The sequence below is a fragment of the Galleria mellonella genome, unplaced genomic scaffold (assembly GCF_026898425.1).
Source record: "Galleria mellonella isolate WM207_F2 unplaced genomic scaffold, CSIRO_AGI_GalMel_v1 utg172, whole genome shotgun sequence".
NCBI classification, from domain to species: domain Eukaryota; kingdom Metazoa; phylum Arthropoda; class Insecta; order Lepidoptera; family Pyralidae; genus Galleria; species Galleria mellonella.
In genome coordinates this window covers 5,610,567-5,631,549 of record NW_026442015.1, presented here as the reverse complement: position 1 = coordinate 5,631,549, position 20,983 = coordinate 5,610,567, and the positions used below count along the sequence as shown (strand labels likewise).

Genomic DNA, 20,983 nt, shown 5'->3' with positions numbered 1-20,983 from the left:
GTCGCTAGTAACTATATTTTTTTTTATTTGTTCTAAATTCAAATATATATATTGGAGCGGGTCGCTAGTAACTATATATTTTTTATTTGTTCTAAATTCAAATATATTGGGGCGGGTCGCTAGTAACTACATATATATTTTTTATTTATTCTAAATTCAAATATATTCAATCTGTCTCTACGAAACATGTCTTTGAAAACCGAACACATGTTCTATGTAGGTAACATATGTATAGCTTACCATAACGAGCGTGTTGACTGCTTGCAGCACGGAGTCCTGTTTGATGGCTCGCAGGTTGCGCTCCAGCACGGAGTCGTCGTCGGCCGCCTGCGCCTCCAGCCACTTGCACACCGCTTCGTTGTTGTGCTCCCACTGGTGGGACTGCAATTATGGGACCAATGAAACAATCTATTGACGTCCCACTACCGGGTACGATTGTCTTCTCAAAAGGAGATGAGTTTATTCTACTCTATACCACGTTTGCCAAGCAGTAGTTTCCATACTACTGGTGAAACCCCCCAAGGGGGCGTCGTATGTTCAGCAGTAAACAGTTAAAGGCTGAAATGATAATGATGATATTTTATATGAATATCAGTTTGAGATTCTCACCACGGTCTCCCCAAGGTCTTCGGTGAACCACCTCCTCAGCGTGGCGGCGGCGGGGCCCTGTTCCATCTTCCCCGCCGGGCTGACGGCGTCCTGCACTCTCCGCTCCTGCTCGTTCTGGCGGAGCAGTCTCCTCAGGCGCCAGTAGAATTGACGGCGGGAATCTCGCCATGGAATTATGTCCTAGAATTTTTTTTATGCAACTTAGAATGACAAACACGCTGTCGGCCCACCAGATGGAAAGTGGTAACCGTCGCCTATAGACATGAGCAGTACCATAGACATAACAGGGTATACTGTTTCGCCCATGATACCCCCCATGCGTTGTCATTCCTGAGGACTCAGGTGTTATTCCTCTGTACCCAGTAAATTCACGCCATATCCCACCCTTCAAACCGAAACACAGCCATGCAAACACAACTGCAAAACACGAATGGGACAGAGGTACCAACTAATCCCCTTATCCCTCCTTTTATGGTACACCATTAGCGTAAACAGGTATCCTTATTTCTTCATGCTCCACTTATTCCCCCTTATACCTCCTCCTACTATATGTAGGATTGATAGGGTTCATCTTATATAATTACAATACAACAATTATTTTACAATAAAACAAATAATTTTTTTAATCTTTCAAGTCAACAAAACACTCTCTCTAGTCGTTGGCCTGTGCGCGGTATGCGCGCGCAACCAACAATCACTAAGCGCCTGCACGACCTGCGCGCGCATCTTGCGAGTGAGTCCTGTGACCAAGCGCCATGATATATATATATATATATATATATATATATATATATATATATATATATATATATATATATATATATATATATATACTGTTTGACCTCCTTCATTGTAAACCAATAGTGTAGTGTAAATAAGAGCAATAATACAAATTGAAAGATTGAAACAGGAAATACAAGTTACACTTACAAATATGCACCCCTTCTCGAGCATCCGCTCGGCGGTGTCGTGCAGCTCGGCGAAGTGCACCGCGATCTCGTGGTAGATGGCGCTCAGCTCCTTCTCGCGGCTCTTCAGATTCCTCTCCATCGTCACCAGCTCCTCCTCCAGCTCGCGGACTTTGCTCTCCGCTGGAAATTATAGCTACTAGTGAGGCTATCTTTTAGTAGATCAATCTACAGTCTAAACAGCGTACGCACGCACGCACGCACGCACGCACGCACGCACGCACGCGTACACACACACACACACACACACGTTTGTACATGTTATGGACTGTACTTAACCCTTAAAAGCCTAATTTTTTTTATTAAAATAAATTAATATATAAGTGTACCCTTTACTGTGTTTACTATTAGGGAAAAATAGTATAAAATCAAAACGATATTCTTATATATTTATTTTGAAAAAAACATTTTGTAACATGTAAATAGTCAAATATTAAAACAAAATCGATTGTAGGCGCCCAATGCGATTTATAACCCCGGTATCACATTTGAAACTTCAGGTATTTAAGGGTTAAGTGTGCCCATCCCAGGATACAAGCAGAGCCTTTGACTATGCTCAAATACATAACAATGTCTTGTATAAATGTCAGATGTTAAGGTGCTCGACCATTCCAACTATGAACACTGGGTACACACACACACACACACACACACACACACACATTCCCCCTGTAAACTATCATTGTGAATTCTGATGAATTCATCATGATGTGCTAACTGGCCTGTTTTCATTCTCACCTATCACCTTTGGTGCTCCGCCAGCGTATCCCGTTAACAGACGGGGTTACCATACCATTTTCACCCATCAAAAAAAGCTATGAACACTAAACTATGATTACTAAACACACATAACACCAATCTATAACTATAAACATTCCTTGTTCTACAAAGATCATGGAACCAATAGATCAAAATTTACCTTGCCGGCCGGCGTCCGTCTTGATTAATACATCATCTATAGATCCCCGCCTGTCTAGATTCTTCGAGATATCTTTGATCTGTTCCTTTATTTCTGAAATAAACAAGATTTCTCAATTATTTCTCACATCCGATTAAAATTATAAATATAAAAAAAAAATATTTAAATATTTATTACCCCATTCAAGCGTAGACGACCGAATAAATTATGAATAAATTTTGTACATGGATTTAATCATCCACATCCTATACTAGGATATCTAGATTAACAAATATGGATACAGTTGGCTTTTTTATTGTTTTGTTGGCGAACATGCCTAGGCTTGGTATCAAAACTGCAACGTTTATATGATTTATTATTTAAATTGAACTGCTGCAGCACATGCTGAGTGGTGACCACGTTGGCAATAACAAATGTAAAGTTTTTTTTTTTTTTAATTCATAATTTATGTAACTTTTTGTTGTTGTCAATAAATGTTTTCTTTCTTTCTTCTTTTCTTTCTTTCTTTCATTGAAAAAAGTACAAGAATTTAAAACAAGTACAAAAAAAAATCATAAAAAATGTCGTATGGTTCCGGTATAAAATAGGCACCCATTCCTTTCCCGTGACTGTCGTAAGAGGCGATTGAGGAGTCTTAATGGTCGAATAATGGGCAGCAGTACCCTTCTTACAACTTCACCAAAAGCCAAACTGCGGTTTTATTTTTAATATTTTTTTTTGCTCAAGCGGGGTTGCCAACCCTGGTCAAGCGTGGCAACTAACGGCAAATCCCCCCCCCCCCCCCGTTATAGGAGAAGTCTATGTTCATCAGTGGACAGTTACCGGCTGACATGATGAAGGCATTAATATCAAGTACAATTGGCGTTCAAAATTAGCGACGTGATTGCATTGACATAAACAAAAAAAAAATCGAATGATTTTAGAACTTTCTCTTAGAAGCTGTTTAAAAGCGTTCACAATGAAGTATGGCAACATTGCAATTAACTATTAATTTTCAAAAATATTTATTTATTTAACTCTTTATTGCACCATAAATAAAAATATACAATGACAAGTGAATAATTCAAGTGAAATACAGTAACATAAATACAGATTGAAATATAAAGGTACAAAAGGCGGTCTTAACGCTAGGGCAATCTCTTACAGACAACCTTTGGTTAAAGGAGAACAGACAGAAGTGGGCAGGTGGCGCAAGAGGGAATTAATAATTTTTCGTGCATAAAATAAAAAAAAACCTGTAATGCACAAATTCAATGTTTTTGATTGAATTATTTAAAAGGTACTCTGCTTGTTAGCGAACGAAAACATTAATAAGGCAATAATAAATTCATGTTCAAAAGTCCATGCTCACTGCAACAATAGTAGCAAGTCATCTTTTATATTTTATTTATTTATATATTTTTAATATATCTATCTAGTGTTATACATATATGTATTCCTTTATATTCATGTATTTATATTATAATCATCATTTTATATTATTTATATACATTAGCTGTTCATTTCTTTACCTATCCCAATAATGAAGTACCGCGTTCGTGATTTCACTGTTCACCCAAATGTTGACTAGTAGAGAATGCTACTAGCATTAAGTCCGCCTTTTGTACCATATTTTCTTTTGCTTAATAAAGTTATTTAAATAAATAATATACTTATTAAGCTGTCACTGAAAATTTGTATTTTGATGGCAAAAAAAAAAATATATATATATATATATATATATATATATATATATATATATATATATATATATATATATATATATATATATATATATATATATATAAAAGATACAGCGATTTGTTTAACAACTTATTAGCAAGGGTGGGCTTATTTCTGAAAGAAATCTCTTCCAGAGAGAAAATAATTAGTATATATATTGTATTAAAAAAAAAATATTTACCCGAGACTCTAGCACTGAGCCGCAACAGTTCGGGGTCGAGCCGATGCATGGTCTTCAATATGTCGCGCTGTTTAAATTTCACTTCCACTATGCCTTCTGCTTCTAAAACGCCACCTCTGTCGGTGTAAAAAAAAAACGAAGGATTATATTCAGTTAAAGTATAAAACAACTTTAAGACATTATCATTAAAAGAATACTATCAACGAAAAGAATGGTTGGTGGTGATTATGATGATGATTATAATGATGATAGTAATTGTGATGATGGTGATAGTAATAGTGGCGACGGTGAAAGGGGGTGGTAGTGATAATACTAGTGATGATAGTGATGGTGGCTGTAATGGCGATGGTGATAGTGATAATACTGGTCGTGATAGTGATAGTTGCTGTAATGGCGATAGTGATAGTAAAGGGGGTGGTAGTGATAATACTGGTGATGATAGTGATGGTGGCTGTAATGGCGATGGTGATAGTGATAATACTGGTCGTGATAGTGATAGAGGCTGTAATGGCGATAGTGATAGTAAAGGGGGTGATAGTGATAATACTGGTGATGATAGTGATGGTGGTGGTGGTGGCGGTGGGGCGGTACCTGGCGTCGGGGTCGGCGTACATCTCCATGCGCAGGCTGTTGACGTTGGGGTCGACGACGGCCCAGGCGCCGCCGCGCAGCTCGGCGCCGGGCGGCACGTACACCAGCACCGGCGCCGCCGCGCCGCGCAGCGCGCGCACTATCTCCGCGCCGAACTTCAGGATCTGCTCGTACATGTCTGCATCGCACACGCACACGCACACGCACTCACTTACCATAGCGTTACTACGTTACGATACAAGCTCGGCGCCGCCCGTATATTGGCGAAATTAGAAAATAAATCTGTGCTACCATCTTTTTTTTTATGCAACTTAGAATGGCAAATAAGCTGACGGCCCACCTTGTAATGAGTGATTCCTTTATAACCTCTATATTTGTCTCGTTTTATAATTTTTGCATCTTTTTAATATGTAAAAACTCATTTTATTTTAAAAATAATTAAATATAAATATGTCAAAGTAGAAACGAGTCGGTTAATTTGACAATTAGCTGACAATAAATTGAGCCGTTTTTAAGACTCGATGCTCTATCTACAAGGTTTGTCCGGAAAGTACGTATAAAAGTTTTTTAAAAATTTTATTTTACAATTATTCAGGTAAATCAATTTTATCCCCTTCAAAGTACTCCCCCTGTGACATAATGCACTTGTGCCAACGCCGTTTCCACTGTGAGAAGGCTCCTTGAAGGTCCTCTGGTTGTAGGTTTCTCAGCTGCCCCGTCGTAGCTTTTTTTATCTCATTTATGTCCCCCAAATGCCGCCCCCGAAGTACCAATTTGGTTTTTGGGAACAAGAAGAAGTCACACGGGGCCAAATCCGGCGAATAGGGGTGGTGTTCGGTCACCGTAATGGAATTTTTACTCAAAAACTCACGGAACGATCTTGGCGCAAATTTTTTTCATTTGAAGTTCGTTTCTTAGAATTTCGTGGACCACGGTTTTGCCCAAATTAAGCTCTTCAGCCACCTGTCTGACCGTTAAACGACGGTCCCCATTAACACAAGTTCGAATTCTTTCCACGTTTTCGTCGGATGTGAAGTGGAAGGACGTCCTGAACGTGGGTCATCTTGAACGCTTTCTCGGCCCTCTCTGAATCTTTTTAGCCAATTGTGGACGGTTGGTTCCTTCACAGCATCATCCCCATAAACTGTTCTGAGATCGGCAAAAATTTCACGGCCATTCTTGCCGAGTTTCGAGAGAAACTTGATTACGACGCTGCTCTTCAACGGAAGCGGGCTTATAACGGGGTTTCGTTAAGAGGTCTTTTTAATACAGATGGCGTGAAAGCCATTTTATTTCAGACCAGAACTGAAATATTGTTAGGGACATAAGGAAGGGGTCCTGCGCTTACCTGGCCTCCCCACTCCTCTTTCTCGCAAAAAAGAACACTTTTATACGAACTTTCCGGACAGACTATCTATATATAATCTAAGGGCTGACCATTATATAAAAATCACCTTTCTGTCCACCACTGAAGCCTCGCCAATTAGCGAAGATCATGATAGGTAGACCCTCGCGGGAGAAGTCATTGATGGCCTGCGAGGTCTTATACGCAGAATCGGGGAACCACACCTGGCGAATAAACAAACAATTTATATTAGACAATTGATGATTGTTAGCAATTAAACTGACAGTCATTTTCCATGGGGAGAAAGGATTGTTAGTAATGGGCTCCCCATTGCTAGCAATATATCCTATCAGGTCACCCTCAACGCGGTTCTCCCTGGAAACCATCATGGTTAATTCTTGTCGATTTTTTCACGATGTCTCACTGGTGCCCCGACAGCGTATACTGATAGCGCAGACGGGGTTACCATTTCATTATCATCCAATAAAAAAATCATCCTATCCCTATCTTTATAATATAATCGGCGTAATATATATATATATATATATATATATATATATATATATATATATATATATATATATATATATATATATATATCATGATCTCATATCGCATATCTTTTGATTTCACACTGTTTATTCGAATGGCAGAAGGGGAAAAATGTTAGATCTTGATATTATTTTGCAAATATTTAATTCATTTATTACCATCATATTATATGAAGGTAAGATAGCTCGCGTATGGTGTTTGAGTGGTGAAATTTCTATTGTTAAACGTTGAAAATTATTTTATTTATTTCTAATCAGAAGTCTAAAACTAAAGTTTCGTACTGCTAGCTTCAATTATAAGAACTTATATATATATATATATATATATATATATATATATATATATATATATATATATATATATATATAAATTTGCATCGATCAAGATGTGTATTCAACACATGATAAAATTTCTTACTCATTTTCATTATTTTCCACAACCTAACACATTATTTAGTTTCTAAAATACTAAGTATACGGTGACAGAGTAGGTTGAGAATGTTCTTTTATGTAATGTGTAGAAGTATGCGCAGGGCGTGGTAGGCGCGCGACACGGACCTGGCCGGCCTGCTGCAGCGTCTTGGCCTCGGAGTCGAGGTTGGCGGGGTCGGCGGGCAGCGTGAGCTCCACCGTGCGCGTCTCCACCGCGATCACGCCCACCGGGATGCCGCCCAGCCGGGCGCGCCCTGCACGCCACAAACAATACCATACAAATCATCTTTTACCAGAGCGAGACTTTTAACTAAAGTCGATTGCTTGGCTACCTCTGTCCCATTCGTGTTTCTACCGTGAAGCAGTTGTGTTTGCATGGCTGTGTTTCGGTTTGAAGGGTGGGATATGGCGTGAATTTACTGAGTACAGAGGAATAACATCTGAGTCCTCAGGAGTGGCAACGCATGGGAGGTATCATGGGCGAAACAGTATACTCTGTTATGTCCATGGTACTGCTCATGTCTATAGGTGACGGTTACCACTTTCCATCAGGTGGGCCGTCAGCTTGTTTGCCATTCTAAGTTGTATAAAAAAAATCTTTATTCAAATAGATTTATTTGCCAGCTCTTTTAAATCGTCAATTACTGCTGGATTCGGGATGTTGTTGTCTGCTGAGGAAAACCTTGCTTGCGTGGCTATGATTCAGCTTGATATTACTTCGAAAAGAAATTTCAAAGTACAGGGGTATATCTTAATCTTCAAGAACAGCTAAAGCATGAGAAAATCCATAAGAATCACAACATATTCTGTAATGTTTATGTGTATGTCTATGATGTTATTACTATTTTCTCAAACATGCTTGGAAATGTGAGCATTATTTTGACAATCTTCTTAGAGATAAATCAAAATTGCCGTACTGGCCAAATACAAGCGGGCAGCGGCCGGTAAAAGTTGTATGAAAATCCATATCTGTCGTGTTTTGCGGCCAAATAAATTACTATGTAAACTCATATCTGTCTTGTAATTTAAAAATGGAATGACTTTTTACTTCGAAACATGGCTACCAAGGAGGTAACTAATAAAAATATTAAATTACTCTACATAATATAAATTCACAGAACCATAACGATCCATGAAAACAATAGTAATTGGCTATGACCATGCTGGACAGCAACATTTGAAATAATTTATATTAGGACTTTTTCTGGTGTTTCTTGAACATTTTTCTTCTTACAACATCCTGGGATTAACATGGAGTAGCAGAAGAGAAGAGTGCTCGACAATGAGGCGATCATAGGTCGTCATAATAACAGGTAATGATGATTAACGTGGCGTCGGTGGAGTATTACCTGTGATGACGGTCTGCGCCCAGGGTTTCATGATCTCGTCGAAGCTGCCGCGGTCGAAGAAGCCAGGCCGCGCCGCGTCCCCGGTCAGCAGCAGGCGAGGGTCGTGCGCGGCGCGAGGAGGCCGCCACTCCACGGGCCGGTCCACGGGATCGCCGCTGCGCATCATCGGCACGATGCTCAGCTTGTTCTGTCAGGAAGCGTTAACAAAAATAACTTTTAAAAAGTGAACGACTACTTATTGGTTACGTAAGGACTAAATTTTGAAAACGTAATACCCAATACAACGTAATATAACGCCCGTCGCCAGCGCACGGCGGTGGCGACGGGCACGACGGGCTGCAGGTGGGAGGGTGTGCGTGCGTACCTTGGGCACGTAGGACAGCCAGCGCACGGCGGTGGCGACGGGCTGCAGGTGGGAGGGTGTGCGTGCGTACCTTGGGCACGTAGGACAGCCAGCGCACGGCGGTGGCGACGGGCTGCAGGTGGGAGGGTGTGCGTGCGTACCTTGGGCACGTAGGACAGCCAGCGCACGGCGGTGGCGACGGCCTCCAGGTCGGAGGGCGCGACCGCGTGCGAGACGCCGTTGTGGTGCATGATGTGCGCGCCGCCGAGCTGGTTGTTGGACGCGTACACGGCGCGGCCCAGCACCTTGTTCAGCGCCGCGTACCCCGTCAGGATGATGTACGACGACTCCACCTGAATCACGCGGTGCCCCAGCCTGGGTACGCACGTCAATAACGGTTAAGTATATTCTCCAGTTTTTTTTGGAAACCACATCTCAAACATTAACGAGTAACAGTTACCACTTTCCATCAGGTAGAACGTCAGCTTGTTTAACATTCTAAATAACATAAATCTTAATATTAATAATAACATAATAACTCATCAAAAATTTGATACATCTCCTTTCCCATGGGTGTTAGAAGAGATGACTAAAAACATTTTATAATCGAGAAATGGGTAGTAGTGTCCCTCATAAAACATCATCAAAGCCTAGCTGCAGATGCTAGCTCGCCTGCCAAACGTGGCAACGACTAACCGATACTGATCGTACTGAGGAATAAGAATACTAACCGTACGACGTAGGAGCCGATGCCGATGGCGCGGCAGGTGACGATGGAGATGGTGACGACGTCCTCGTAGGCCTGCGCCGTCTCGCCCGCGATCAGCCCCGCGTCCCGCAGGCACTCCACGCCCAGCCCTTCCTCCTTGCCTGCCCGACAACATTACTGTTACTAGAGATACACCCAACATCGTATCTTGTGTTCATTCGCAACCATGGAAAATTAGGTATGGCCCGTGAAATCATCAATATGGACTCTCACTGATACCATGCCATTAGTATACCGAAATCATACGTGGATGTATTCCATAATCAATCATAAAAAAAACACGACAAGATATAACCTGGTTTCGCTCGATTTTAGTTTAACGAAGATAAAAACGCACATACAGTAAAAACTCTCTATTCACGGGGTACACATTCCGTGAATATGCCGCGAATACAGAAACCGTGAATATAGAAAGCCGAACCACTTATACAACTGTAGACGTATAGGTCTGTTTTACTTTTTTATTAACCCATTTACCAACACGTTTACAAAGAATACCGAAACCTTTTAATTAATATGTACCAATTAGATCCGCGAGTAAAGAATCTTTAGCCGCGAATATAGGAATCGGGTCGCAATTTTTTAAGCCGCGAATAGTGAAAACGTGAATAAAGGAAGCGTGAAAAAGAAACTTTTACTGTAGTTTATAGGCCTCACGCATGAGGCGGAAGTACTGGAGGTACTAGCGCAGCGTGAGAGCATGCCAAGCAACTAACCGATGATGTCGGTGATCTTGTATCTGGGCTCGCCCTCGTCGTCTATGAGCTGGGCCTTGACGGAGCCGAGCGGGCCGAGGCGCGAGTAGGCCTCGGGCGTGAGGTAGAGGTACTTGAAGCCGCGCTCGGGCCGCTCGCCGTCCACCCACGCCACGTTGAACTCCGACTTCACCTCCTCCGCCACGCCGATGCGGGCGCCGGAGTTCACGCTTATGTAAATCTAAAAAGCAAAAATAACATCTGTTATTTCACCACAAGAACAGCAGTAGCGTAAACTGAGTTAGAGTTTGAAATTAGAAGGCGTTGTGAATGTTTCCATTGGCCAATAGAAATTACTCATGATGATATCCAATGGGCACCGCGTGGAGGTTGACCTTATCATAATGCTAACAATGCGTGTTTCGATCATCAATCTTTTCCCTTTTTAGAGGCGTAAATAAAATTTTATTCTTGACTTATTATATTTATTAATGAATAGATATACAGATAGTTAGACTGTAAATTTTATACTATATAAAAATAACTTGAAAACTTTGTTACGTTGTACACACATCTACCTATTCTCTCGAAAAGCAATTAGTTTTTTTTTTTTTTTTATAAAGACTTGACAGTTCTATCTCTCCGGTGTTCACGGGGTGAATAGCAACGGCTTGTCTGGTGTTGCTATACGAAGAACATTATGTGCATTATTTCTCCTTATGTGCGTAGACAATGAGACTTTAGCCTATTTTAGAGGGATGGGGCCCAATTACGAACAATCCCTTTTCCCCCGGAAGGAGATTATAAGTAATGGGGCTAACATATTGCTTGTAAGTTGAATGTGTTTCCTACTAAAAATTATCATGGGTAATTCTTAGTGAATTTCTCAACTGCCTGAATGTCATGTCCACTTCACCACACTTCACTTCGACCCATATTTAATAGTAAAAAAATATGTCAGATAATATTTATTTATGGTATTCGGTAGACTTACCCTCGGTATTCTGAGCTCCCTCGCATACTGTGAAGCCTTGTAGTACACCATATCCTCCTGAGGTCCAAAGGATCCCATGTAGTATGTGAGGTCGTTAGCAATAAGGATGATGTCGCGACCATCGGGACACTCCGGCGTGTACAGCGTCAAACGCCAAGCCACCATGCCCACCTGTTTAAAAATAAATTAATTATGAATTACCTATTAAAAATAGGTATAGATCTGAAGCCAAATTTTAGCTCCTAGTTTACCGGGAATTTAAACATAAAATAATATATATACAACTAATTTTAAAAGTTGTCTGAAAGAGATTGCTTTAACGATCTGGTCTGCCTTTTATACGTTACTAGCGACACGCCCCGGCTTCGCATGAGTGCAAATTACATCACATCACATTAGAAACCTCTAAAATTATCAGTGTTCCTCTACTATATTATGCATGAATTATACATATAAACCTTCCACTTGAATCACTCTATCTATTAAAAAAAACGCATCAAAATCTGTTATGTAGTTTTAAAGATCTAAGCATACATAGAGGCAGACAGACGGGATGCGACTTTCTTTTATATTCTTCAAAGGGGGGTAAAGAGGTTTCTTCAGGGTCGGCAACGCGCGCGTAATACCTCTGGTATTGTAGGGGTTCATAGGCTACGGTAACCGCTTACCAACAGGTGGGCCGTATGCTTGTTTTCCACCTCAGTGGTATAAAAAAAAACAAGGGAAAAAAATTATTATCATTAAATTTAATCTCACCAGATGTTACTACAAGCTAGACTATGAGACTTACCGTATTCTGTCCGGGCAGGCGGGTGACTTCTACAACACGCCGTTCGCCGTCAGGTTCTATCACCAACTCCACGGATGACATTACGTTGTCTGGCTGCGGACCTGCGGACATCAAGAACAATTTTTTTAATGTATAATGGAATGGTAACCTCGCCTATGCTATCGATATACACTGGCGGGGTACCAATGAAAGATGACAGATGCTGATGAAAGCATCCTGACGAATTCAACTAGAATTAACCACAATTGTTTCTAGATAGACCTAATAGCATACATTGTTAGGGGGAAAGGGATTGTTAGTAATGGAGACTGAGAATTGCTAGCAATATACCCAACCAGGTCGACCTCCACGCGCTTCCCCCTGGAAACTATCATGATTAATTCCTGATGAATTCATCATGATGGGCTAACTGGTCTGTTTTCATTCTCATCTATCACCCTTCACTGGTGCTCCGCCAGCGTATCCCGTTAGCGCAGGCGAGGTTACCATTCCATTTTCACCCATCAAAAAAATACTAGCATACATTGCTAGTAATGGGGCTATTCGACCCCATTACCAACAATTCCTTTTTCCCTGAGAACATTGTTACACTGATAGAAGAGAGGAAGACATTGCAATAACAATAATAGAGTTCTTAATGGTAGGGCTTAACATCCTTTTACTATCATTTTATATACACATACAAACATTTGTATTTATAAGTATATCTGTATTGGTTTGGGTGTTTTGTAATAACTGGAACGAAAAGTTGTCTATGCGCTTCTCTATCCCAAATAGTATGTGTATACCAAATTTCATGACGTTTGATTATGCCATTAAGTCAAAGAGGTAACAATTTCAATATCAAATTCACAATATTATAAATAATAAAAAATATATATAAAAAATGTTTACCATCGACGCTGCCCTCCTCGATGCAGTCCCGCCAGCGTCGCTCCACCGTCTGCCGGAACATGTCCGGAATATCGTACACGTATGTGGTGCCTTGTGATGTCGCCTGTAATAATACACCACATATGAATCATTTTAAACAGAACAGTACAAAAAACAAGATCAATAACAAACTTTTTGGTCTACCAGAAGAAAGAATTTTTTGTTCTACAAAAAAGAGGATGGTGATAGTGGTGATGGTGAAATACTGAGACATAACTACATGGGACAGATAAAGGAAACACTAGGTGTCATGTCGTATAGGAAAATCAAAGATGTGTCATATTGGAATAGAGCTGGCTGGAAGAGAATGCATAAATTAGTTGCATCGACAAGAGGAAACTATCAAATAAAAAGACAGAGTACTCAACAAATAGTAGGTAATCTATTGGTTTCGGTATACACTAATACGACTATGTATATTATTCGAAGATACAATCATTTAGATATCACCCATACCGGTACAATATTTTTATTAGCTTTTTGTCCACCATTGTCCTCATTCTTTTCTTAAGAATTCTATATCCTATAATTTTACTGTACAATAAAGTGTTATAAATAAACAAACAAAATCACTTTCACATATATAATATTATTAACTCACCAGGAATCTCTTCTGCTGCAAGTAATCTTTAGTAACATACGGCGTAGAGATCGGCAGGCCGTGCATCGGACCCTGCCGCGGCCCGTACGAGTGGAACATTATCTGAAAACAAAAAAAAAATCAAAATCTGTGGTAGTACAAATGTAACTTATAAACATGTCTTCCGAACTAAGGATTAGTAATATATAGCAATACCTATATATTATTATTTTCATAATAGTACATTACTGCAGCGGCCGGCAACTGATTGATGGACGAACGTGCAAATGTGGGCCGAGGTGTAGCCGAGGTACACATACGTGAGTCCATCAATGCCTAGTTGTGGCCAAGGCTTGTATAGTACTTTTCTCAAACAATGCGCGGAAATCAAAAACACAATTTTACTTTTTAAGTTCAATGACGAATAACGAACAATAGTATTTTGTCATTACCCATAATATTCCTTTGTTTTTTTTTCAATAAATAGCTTTCTATTTGTAAGCCAGTTCGAAGTAACCTTACAGATTTTCAGTTAATAATTAAAATCGGTTCAAAATGTACGAATTATCAGGATATATTTCCCACATTTTAAACCTATAATAATAAACACAAAAATAAAGGCTTATTGAAACTCGCCTCCTATTAGAAAATATTCAAAACTAGTTTTGGCCAAATTTGAAAACTTTACATTCAACTTAGCTGTATCATGTCTTCTCTCGCGTGAATAAGTACCTAAAGTATCCTATATACTAATTTACGATATAACCAAACAGTGAACCAAAATTTTATTCAAATCCCTTCAGCAGTTTTTGCGTGAAAGAATCACAAACATACATCCATCTGTCCTTCAACTTTATATACTTTCATCTTTATAATATTGTAAATGTAAATTGGGACTCCTTTTCCGCGCTAAGCCTCTCATTTAAGCCATTGTGTGTATGAGTCGTGGCTAGTACAGCCAGCTCCGCCCAAAAGCTCAGAAGCTTCTTTGGAACTTCATCCTTACGGAGCGACCTTACTGTTCCGAGGATTTCTAAACATTGAGGGGTCACGGTTTCACATTTCAGGACATTTTTAATTTTAACTACTAGCGCATCCAATCCCGCGTTAACTGCTGGCACTCACCACTCCTGTGTTGGGGTCTGACACCTCTTCGTAAGTGTAGACGTCCAGTGAGTATCCCGACCCGTTGGAGAGACACAGCCGTACGTTCTTGGTTGGTGCTCCGGGTCCTACATAGAAAAAAGATAAACATTCTTGTAATATACAATTGCAGTTGTACCCGTTTGTATTATTTTTTTTTTCTTATTGTATTTTGTTAAGAGAGGGACTGGCTGAAAACTAGCGCTGTGCAACTATACACACTGCACTGGGACACTCGCAGCATCAGCTGAGCCAGTTTCTTTTGCCCCTATTTGGTACACTTCAAAATATTTCTGTTGTAACTATGTATTTTCCGGGCAAAGAATATTTTCTATTTAATTCTATATCTTTAAATACAACATTCTTAATATCGTGTTTAGATTTTTTGTTTAAATAACAATAATGATTTATTTACGTCTTAAATATCGACAACAGGCTAACAACACTACTTCTATAATAAATATTTACAATAAAAAATACAAATTCGTGATGTTTTACAAACATTACACTTACTATTTAAAAAAAAATACAATAAAAAAAAATATGAAGGCTGGATATTAGGAAATAAGCTACTGAGCTAACGTTTGCCACTAGTTTTATGAACGAGTCGACTCTGGAACTCTCGTGTCGAAATATCGAGAGTATACAAAGATATAGACTGGGTAAATGTAATTGCTTAGCGATAAAGCCGCCCATTGTTGCCTCTTTATTTTGCTTTCATGTAATTAAAGCTTGTGTAATTAATTATTCATTTTGTTTGTGTACATATTATTAATTATTAATATTTATATAATCTGTACCATTCTTTTAAAGGAAACAATAAAGAGTGTTCATTCATTCATAAATACGTTATAATTACTGCACTGCGATAACTCCATTTCCGGGGTAAGGGATTGTTAGTTATGGGGTCTAACAGCCCTATTGCCAACAATATACCCCCCTATCAGGTCAACTTCCACGTGGTTCCCCTGGAAACCATCGTAGTTAATTCTTGAAGAACTCATCATGATGGGCAAACTGACCTACTTTGATCTTTCACCTATCACCCCTCCCTGGTACCCCGCCAGAGTATACTGATAGCGCAGGAATGACATCCCCAGATATCATTCCATTATAATGGAACGATAATTATCATTCATACAAAACAAAAAACTCCATTTCCACATCACTACTTTGTACGAAAGTCGATTGCTTGGGTACCTCTGTCCCATTCGTGTTTCAACCGTGAAGCAGTTGTGTTTGCATGGCTGTGTTTCGGTTTGAAGGGTGGGATATGGCGTGAATTTACTGGGTACAGAGGAATAACATCTGAGTCCTCAGGAATGGCAACGCATGGGGGGTATCATGGGCAAAACAATATACTCTGTTATGTCCATGGTACTGCTCATGTCTATAGGCCACGGTTACCACTTTCCATCAGGTGGGCCGTCAGCTTGTTTGCCATTTTAAGTTGTATAAAAAAAATCCACGGGATAGAAAGGTGTGGCCCATTCTATGCCGGGATCACAAGACAAAAACGGTGGATTTGATAACCCAGGTAAATTATCATAATTTAACTAAACGGCCGCATTAATTCCAGTCTGTTATAAGCCAACGATGTATATTTTGTAAATATCATTTATTCATACACACCGATCCTGAGTGTGAATCTAATCTCTGCTTGGAGCACCCTAAGTTTCCAGAGGCGGGGTCCGTACCTCATCACCATACCCAGCACAGACTCCTCGATCTGTAATTAAAAGAAGTTAAATTATTTATCTGCAGATGAATATTTGACTACAGAATAATTTTCATTTTTTTTTTCTACAAAGATACCAATTTCAATTTCGACAAAGTTAACATGGAAGCAATACCAAATTTTTCGAATGAAAAATTATCGAAACCAGTTCACAATAAAATAATGCCGGTAGTAAAATATTACATACAAACAAAAAACGTACACTTAAATTGATGATATTTGAATGAATGTTTGAAACAATAAATTAAATGATTATTCTGAATGAATGAAAATTTTAATTATGCTCTGCTACCAATAAATACCATTTTATACACCCTACCTTCACTGACATATACTCACTTTGGCAGGGTCCATGATGACAGTGGGCCCGAAGTTGAGGAATATGTGGTTGCAGTCAGTGCGCTTCGCCAACGGGTGGGAGAAGGCCACCTCCAGCTCGTCCATCGCCTCCAACAGGACCCTGGACCATCAAAACCACCATTAGAAAATACTGTCCAAAGTAATCTGCTTACTTACTCATGTTTGTACCATTAAGCAGTTGTGTATGCATTTATATATTGCAATTTCAGAGTGCAATGAGGCAGTTTTCTTTTTATAACAGGGACCATTTTAGTTACTAAAATTTGTTTTTGTTATCTGTTGTTATGTCTATGTATGTCACTGTATAAATTATTTTTCTTCTTTCTTTTTTTATTCCCTCATCATAACATCAAACAATATATTTAACAGAAATAAAGACTTGAGTTAAATTCTCAAATGAATTAATTTAATAAAATTTTTCTGTGTTGTAACACAGCTAGGCCACCTAACTGTTTATAATTACTCCTTTCCATCCAAAGGTTGCCTGGAAGAGATTGCTTTTACGAATAAAGCCGCCCATTGTTTTCTCACTGTGATCATTTCTTGTAATTGTTTGTATCTATAATAAGATTAGAATTGTAATATTTTGGAAGGAAACAATAAAGAGTATCTATCTATCTAATTAGTGTTATTTTCTCGCCCATAATAAAGTAAATAAAGAGATGTGAAATTCAAAAAACAAATACATCCATAATGTCCATGTTAGGAGGTTAATGAACTCACTGTCATTTACATAGATATTGATTAAAAAAATGTACATAGGTACATCCTCATTACTAACCTTTCACCTTCATTCTGTAAATACTCGAAACTGGCCTCTTTAGTGATAAGATCCTGATGCCGGATAATGGACCGGATGAAGAAGCGGTAATCTGTAACCTCTTGGCCTTTCTTCACCTGAAATGAATTAAACAATGTTCAATTGACAACTCAGATTTAACAACTTTGTTTTAATTTAATTTAAAATAATCAAGCAGCGTCGTATTATGATACCAGCTTGGTTCTCTCAACTCGGTTCAAATACAGACTATGAGAATTGATGACAATTCCAAGCTCTCAGGGGATAGTGAGCCCTTAAGTCTAAGGCGAAACTTTGCTTCCCTTCGTGTGTTCTACCGCTTGTATAACGGATTGTTCTGAGGAATTGTTTGAAATGATGCATACAGACACCTTTTGTCGTCGTACCGCTCGCGATTGACAATATGAATTTACCCTCACATACTAGAACCTAATTAGTCGCGTACAGTGTGATGTGTAGTATGGCAATGTATAATAAGATACATTCCGTAACCATATCAAAATGCATGTGTTAAATAATTTCATATTAGCACAGAATAGGGAATTTAAAAGATTCTAATTAAAATCAGAGTATTAATGATGTAAATCTGAAATACAACCATCAATAAGTGCATTTTACACTCTGCCACTGAGGGTGTCATTTGGAGGTTTCAGAAAGTTTTCAAGCTATTATATATGCTTATTTGCCTTTTTCGTGGTATAAAAAAAAAATATTTAAAACAATAACTATATTAGACTTTACTTTGTACAAAAGTCGATTGCTTGGGTACCTCTGTCCCATTCGTGTTTCTACCCTGAGGCAGTTGTGTTTGCACGGCTGTGTTTCGGTTTGAAGGGTGGGATATGGCGTGAATTTACTGGGTACAGAGGAATAACACCTGAGTCCTCAGGAATGGCAATGCATCGGGAGTATCATGGGCGAAACAGTATACTCTGTTATGTCCATGGTACTGCTCATGTCTGTAGGCGACGGTTACCACTTTACAACAGGTGGGCCTTCAGCTTGTTTGCCATTCTAAGTTGTATAAAAAAAAAGATAGCCACAATGGTTTTTAGGGGGGACCGCATCGACATGACAAGGATTTTCTATTTGGAATTTTGGCTATCTTATACTGAAAAATAGTTTTTTGATGCATCTTAATACTTCCTAGTAAAGAAAGAGTTGATAAACAGTATGTTGTTACTGCATCACCAGACAGAGAGCTCACCTTAGCCTTGCCCAAATACAAATGCATCTTCTGGTTGCTAGTGGGCAGCGCCTCGAGCTCGTAACTCCTCATCCTGTACAGCTCCAGCTGGAAGGCGGACGCTGGCTCCAGGTGGCGATAGATGGTGTCCTCGGTGAAGTCGTTACGGGCACGGTACGTGAAGAACTTGGGGAATTGGCGCCTGCAATTATTTTGTCATGAAATTTACAACCGCAGTTAGGCTTTGATGATATTTTAAGAGGGACGCTGCTGCCTGTACCTTGACCATTAAATTATTTTAGTCACCTCCTACGACACCCACGAGAAAAGAAGGGATGGCCCATTCTATGCCGGGACTTTATGACAATTGGCGAGTATCTAGAGGGAGTTACCAGAGGGAGACTTTGTACAATAGTCGATTGCTTGGGTACCTCTGTCCCATGCGTGTTTCAACCGTGTAGCAGCTGTGTTTGCATGGCTGTGTTTCGGTTTGAAGGGTGGGATATGGCGTGAATTTACTGGGTACAGAGGAATAACACCTGAGTTCTCAGGAATGGCAACGCATGGCGGGTGTTATGGGCGAAACAGTATACTCTGTTATGTCCATGGTACTGCTCATGTCTACAGGCGACGGTTACCACTTTCTATCAGGTGGACCGTCAGCTTGTTTGCCAATCTAAGATGTATAAAAAAAATCTAACTGCGGTAGTCAATCCGCCTGTTAGGCGTGGCAACTACTAGCAAAACTCTCTTTATTATTTCGAAATAAATAAATGATAAGCAAGCAAATAAAAAATAATCAAACCGAAGTGGCAAAGGGCTGGTCACACACGAATTGATCCCGAAACTAATTGAGCTTTCTCGATATAATTACACGTAAATTAAACAGGTAGTTATTACTTTAAAATATCTCCATAAGTTATTGACACTTATTAATTCCTCTCTTTTGTACAGAGTCTCCCTCTGGTGATGATGATGAAACAAACAAGCGTAGTACTGACTTGATGAGCGACATGAAGGTGATGCGCCGTATCCGCTTGTGGTGCAGCTCGTGGCGGTGCGCGCGGCAGAAGTTGCCGAAGCGGCGCGACACCGCCCCGTCGTCGCTCTCGCCCGTGTCTCGTACCCCGATCATCAGGATATGGATCGGCTCCAGTGGCTGAAATAATATATTTAAAATTTAAATATTCTACACTAAATTTTTTTTGTATTTAATTTATTTTTTCTGTATATTTAAAACAAACATTACTAACAAAACTTTTTTTTTATATAATTTAAATATTAGCATTATTTATTTATTTATTCAGTCCAAATTGTGTATAGTCGTAATCAACATTCACAACCATAGAGGTCAGAATACAGAATAGGTTGATTTTTAATACAAAAAAAATTAATATATAAAAATAAATATATATATAAAAACAAATATACTTAAATATGACAAAACTTATACAAAATTCATGAATAATATAAACTATTAGGTTGTCAGTGTATGTAAAGTGCTTCGATACAATGAAAATTTCTGATAGAATTATGATGAGAATTAATATGCAACTTAAATATTAGATATTCACAAGTAATTACACCAATTAAGAGTTATTTAATACGAAAATCATTCGATAACTCATCACATGATCACAAAATTAATGGATGAAAATATGATTATGCTCAACAACATCAAATTTTTGTTTTTTTTTTTATTGTGATTAAAAAATAATTTAACATTTTATTCCACAAAAAAAGGACTTAAATTTTGATAAAACCAGATATTTTGATTTAAAAACTAAACTACTAAACTGATTTTGATGAAATTTCTATGGGTCTATATCAATCTGTAAGTACATTCTCTCAGGTAAGAAAAAGAATATTTCAAATCGGAACCAAGCAACCTTCAGTAAGGTGGTAGCATACATAAAAAAAGATTCGAAGGAGTTTAAAACCCGTCCTTTTTTAAAGCCGGTTAAAAAATCCGTCGACATACTCAAT

At 39.0% G+C, this 20,983-nt stretch overlaps 1 protein-coding gene across 4 annotated transcripts in view; it reads right to left on the bottom strand.

Moving 5' to 3' along the window:
- Nucleotides 1-20,983, bottom strand: part of LOC113509496 (acetyl-CoA carboxylase) — an 80,536-nt gene that overhangs the window by 1,310 nt on the left and 58,243 nt on the right. For all 4 annotated transcript variants that reach the window (XM_052892987.1, XM_052892988.1, XM_052892990.1 and 1 more), the window contains 22 exons: nucleotides 19,999-20,156; nucleotides 19,019-19,199; nucleotides 17,794-17,909; nucleotides 16,992-17,112; nucleotides 16,547-16,643; nucleotides 14,897-15,003; nucleotides 13,793-13,894; nucleotides 13,153-13,255; nucleotides 12,259-12,359; nucleotides 11,469-11,639; nucleotides 10,496-10,715; nucleotides 9,742-9,880; nucleotides 9,172-9,385; nucleotides 8,668-8,854; nucleotides 7,445-7,572; nucleotides 6,445-6,559; nucleotides 4,991-5,168; nucleotides 4,400-4,515; nucleotides 2,497-2,589; nucleotides 1,540-1,700; nucleotides 610-789; nucleotides 241-381 (listed from right to left, as the gene is read on the bottom strand). In XM_052892987.1, coding sequence (XP_052748947.1) covers nucleotides 241-381; nucleotides 610-789; nucleotides 1,540-1,700; nucleotides 2,497-2,589; nucleotides 4,400-4,515; nucleotides 4,991-5,168; nucleotides 6,445-6,559; nucleotides 7,445-7,572; nucleotides 8,668-8,854; nucleotides 9,172-9,385; nucleotides 9,742-9,880; nucleotides 10,496-10,715; nucleotides 11,469-11,639; nucleotides 12,259-12,359; nucleotides 13,153-13,255; nucleotides 13,793-13,894; nucleotides 14,897-15,003; nucleotides 16,547-16,643; nucleotides 16,992-17,112; nucleotides 17,794-17,909; nucleotides 19,019-19,199; nucleotides 19,999-20,156 — 3,129 coding nt within the window. The remainder of the gene's footprint in view (nucleotides 1-240; nucleotides 382-609; nucleotides 790-1,539; nucleotides 1,701-2,496; nucleotides 2,590-4,399; nucleotides 4,516-4,990; nucleotides 5,169-6,444; nucleotides 6,560-7,444; nucleotides 7,573-8,667; nucleotides 8,855-9,171; nucleotides 9,386-9,741; nucleotides 9,881-10,495; nucleotides 10,716-11,468; nucleotides 11,640-12,258; nucleotides 12,360-13,152; nucleotides 13,256-13,792; nucleotides 13,895-14,896; nucleotides 15,004-16,546; nucleotides 16,644-16,991; nucleotides 17,113-17,793; nucleotides 17,910-19,018; nucleotides 19,200-19,998; nucleotides 20,157-20,983) is intronic.